This window comes from Eurypyga helias, unplaced genomic scaffold, assembly GCF_000690775.1.
Source record: "Eurypyga helias isolate BGI_N326 unplaced genomic scaffold, ASM69077v1 scaffold41733, whole genome shotgun sequence".
Classification (NCBI taxonomy): Eukaryota; Metazoa; Chordata; class Aves; order Eurypygiformes; family Eurypygidae; genus Eurypyga; species Eurypyga helias.
In genome coordinates, this window is record NW_010240000.1 from 2737 (window position 1) to 6488 (window position 3752).

The following is a 3752-nucleotide window of genomic DNA, read 5'->3' on the forward strand; positions in this document are numbered from 1 at the left end:
CCCTGTGACCCCCTGGCCTTGGGGAATCCAAGATGAAGGGGAGGAGCCGCTCTGGGGCTTGGGCAGCTGGAAAATCTCACACTGCTGGGGCTAAAAATAGTCCCGGGAGCTGCAGACCCGACAGCACCTGGGGTGGCAGCCAAAGACCTGGAGCCATCCCCGCCACAGCTCCTGGGAAACCAGGTCCCCTCCGGCCCCCACGGCCATTCCCCGGATTTAAAATGCACCACGCCGCAGCACCCCCTCAACGGCCCATCTCCCAGACCCACACCTGAGCGAGACAGGGCTTAAGGAAGGTGGCAGTGCTGAGCCAAGCACAGGCACAGCACACGGAGCTGCCCCTCGCCCCACTGACCACCCCCATCCCCTGCTCCAACAGGGGGACACAAAACGAAGGTCTCCCATCACCCCCCCCAACTCCTCTCAGCCCCAGCTCTTACCATGGCGATGAAGCGGCCGATGAAGCGGAAGTAGGTGAGGTGGTCAGGGTTGATGGAGGAGGCAGGGTTGATCTGCAGGCAGTAGTTGTTCTTGCCGGCGTACTCGAAGAGGCAGTACATGGGGTTCAGCACCTCGTGGGACAGGAGGAAGAACCACTCCCTGGGGCGAGAGGAAGGGGGAGGGCGGTGATGAGCGGCTCGAGGAGCCGGCGTGTCCAGGGGTGCGCGGGGAGGCTGCGCCCCGGCAGAGGGGACAGCCAGGTCCCTCCACAGCACACTCCGCACAAACCAGGTGCCCATCTCCTTGGGATGCTGCTGCAAGCGTTGGGCCCTAGTGTGACTTGGCAAAAGTGTCCTCCACCCCAGGAGTGCTGCGTGGGGTTCGGTGAAGGGTTTGGAGACACCAGCGAGAAACACTCCGGTTTGCCAGAGGACTCCCTATAGGAGTGCTAGTGATCCCAGTAGCACCACCCGGCTCAGTCCCACCCAGGCTGTTGTATACATACACACAGTTTGTGGCACAGACACCCCAAGCCTCCCCACGGTCTCCCCAGGAGCCCCTGAGCTCAAAGCAGCGCAGGACGGGTACCATCCTGGCTTCGTTACCATCCTGGCTTCGCTCCCCCGGCCCGGCCGCCCAACAGGATCCTCGGACGCAGAGGCAGCCTCGGCATCCTGTCCGTGGTTCTACCCTGTGGTAGAACAGCATGACGTAACCTACCATAGGGTAAAACCACTGGCAAGACACAGAGAGAGGCGGAGAGCAGGAGCCCCTGCACCAGAGCCGGGGGCAGCGGCACCACAAAGGAGGAGCGGGCGAGAGCGCGGCAGCACAAACACCAGGGCGGTGACAGGCAGGGGGAAGCCTTAGCCCAGCACCAAGAGGAACACCAAGTGAGCTGGTGGGGGCTCATGGGGACATGGGACCCCACCTCAGCCAAGACACAGCCCATGCTCGTTGGTAACACCATTCTCAGGGCAGGCAGAGGAGGCTGCAGTGGCTGCATCACACCACGTCTGCCCTGGTACACACTGGGGCCTGCTGGCTGCAGGGAGAAGAGGCCACTTGACCCATCGCCCCCAACCCCCGAGGGTGACAGGAGAGCCCCAGCTGGATCCCCCAAGGCCAGAGACAGGCTAATGCGATGCTTTCAGGGTGTTCCACCGTTCCCAAAACTCACACTGTTTCCCATTGGAACACCCCTGGGCTCCTCCACACTGCAGAAAGGCCAGGGAGCCCGGGTGCAGCTGCTGGACAGTCTCCCCTGCCTGCACTGCCCTGTAAGGATCACACTGCAGGCAGGGCACAGCCCCGGCACGCCAGCACTCACCTGGCGATGCCACCGTAGTCCAGGCCCTCCTCCCCTCGCATGATGATGTACAGGCGGCGACGCAGGTCATAAGGCTTCATGTTCATGATCTGGGGAGAAACAAGGGGAAGGGTCACCATGGGCTAGCGTAGGGCTGGCCCCACGCCTTCCTGGGCTCCGTGGCCCCAGCACCTTCTCACCTGCTGGAAGGAGTCCTCAAAGAGCGTCTGTCGGGAAACACTGATCTTCACGTGGCTGGGCAACGCGTTGGACTGCAAGCAAGGCAGAGAGACGAGGCTTTGTGCAGGCTGGCACTGCGGTTCTCCTGGCCCGCACCTGCCCACAGGGTCAGGCTGTCCATGCTCCCATCCAGCCCTCTGCTCTACTCACATGGCAGAGGAAGCGGAACTGGTGGTACTTCCAGCGAAAGCTCCGGTCGTACGCTCCCGGGGAGCCACCCTGCTTGCTCCTGGAAAAGCAGCATGGGCCTTGGTTCATCCTCACCTGCCCTGGAGCGAGCTGCCCGGCCCCAGCAGCCTCATCGCCTGCCAGGCGGGAGGAAGATCTCTGGGGCACAGCTCCCTTCCGTCAGAGCCAAACGTGAGGCCCTAAACCCACTACCCGGTGTCTTCGCAACGAATCTGACCAACTTCCCCCACTCGGTGTCACGACCACGGGAAGGCACGAGGTACAAACAAGGCAGCTCAAGTCCCAACTCCCAGCGCAGCCCAGCTGCAGAGAGAGGGGCTCGGCCCAAAACTGCTCACCCAGACTCGAACCCAGGGCGCGGGTCCTTGAAGGTGGTGGTGCGAGTGTTGTGGTCCACAAAGTAGCGCACGCCCTCGTTCGTGTACTTCATCTCCCAGCCGGGCGGCAGCGGCGGCTCCTGGATCATCCTGCTGACAAGGAGGGGGTCACTGGGTAGGCCCCTCAGGCATCTCTCACCCTGAGCTGCAGCCCCACAAATTGCTGCCCTTGGGGACCACCTTCAATTTGCAGCTCCATGACAGGCAAAAGGAAGGCTTCACGGTGTGGGATTAGCAAGCGCCTGCCTGCACCGCACTCCGGACGCAGTTACAGCTTCGCTCTCTGCGGGAGGGGTGGCCTCAGCAATTGTCTGGAGAACCACAACCCCAAGCTCTCAGGAGCCCAAGCTGAGCCCTTTGGGAAGGCAGCAGGGCAAGAAGAAAGCACCTCTTTCTGCCCAGAAAGCCCTGCAGTCTTTCCCATCGCTTCCTCCTCTCTACCCTCAGCTCCCGCAAGCGGGACAGCTGCCCCACCATGCCAAGGGTTGCGGTGTCCAACCCTCCTGGGCTCCAGCACTGCTTGCGGTTCTCAGTGCTCTGGGCTCCCCAGCGCTGCAGCCCACTCGGTCCCACGGCACAGACAGCTCTCAGCAACCCATCACGTGGACCTTCCAAAATCCCGAGCATCCCGCTCTCCCCGCAGGCTGCCTACCCCTGAGTGCGAGGGTCTTCCCACTGGGTGGTCCGCGTGTTGTGGTTCACGTAATACACTCGCCCATTGTCCTGTCTCTTCTCTAAGAGAAAAGGGAGAGGAAGCGTTAGCTGGTGTGCCCCGACCCGCACTCCTGCGATCAACCCTCCCCCTTCCCAGCTCACAAGACGTTCTTCAGCCCCTCCATCCCACCTCCTCGCTGGCACTGCCTCGGCTCATTTAGAAAAGGCAGGAGAAAAAACCCTACATTTCTTCTACGCACGCAAGCTGCTGCACCTCCAGGGCTTTCTCCGGCCTCCTCCACCCTGCCAACGCGCTGCCAGGCTGGCACAGGAGACATGCTCGACCACGCACCCTCCTCAGACAGCAAGTCCGGGCACAGCGTCCCTCCGGGCAGATCTGCTCCCTCGAACGCGTCTGAACTCCCTGCGTGGCCCGGGCACGCAGCTCGTGCTCCCAGCGTGCACCGCACACGCGTGCGCACCCACACCTCCTCCCGCGGCGCACGACGTGAAACGGGCGTACCGCTCACAGCTTGACCTGC

General features: G+C 62.7%; 1 protein-coding gene across 1 annotated transcript in view; it reads right to left on the minus strand.

The window, feature by feature from the left end:
* Window positions 1–3285, minus strand: part of LOC104507144 (NEDD4-like E3 ubiquitin-protein ligase WWP2) — a gene marked incomplete at its 3' end in the record, with an annotated part of 6013 nt that extends 2728 nt beyond the window's left edge. Inside the window, exons 1-6 of the mRNA XM_010148331.1 lie at window positions 3209–3285; window positions 2518–2646; window positions 2141–2219; window positions 1951–2022; window positions 1772–1860; window positions 441–600 (exon numbers count right to left, since the gene is read on the minus strand). Of these exons, the coding sequence (XP_010146633.1) occupies window positions 441–600; window positions 1772–1860; window positions 1951–2022; window positions 2141–2219; window positions 2518–2645 (528 nt within the window). The remainder of the gene's footprint in view (window positions 1–440; window positions 601–1771; window positions 1861–1950; window positions 2023–2140; window positions 2220–2517; window positions 2647–3208) is intronic.
* Between the last annotated feature and the right edge of the window lie 467 nt (window positions 3286–3752).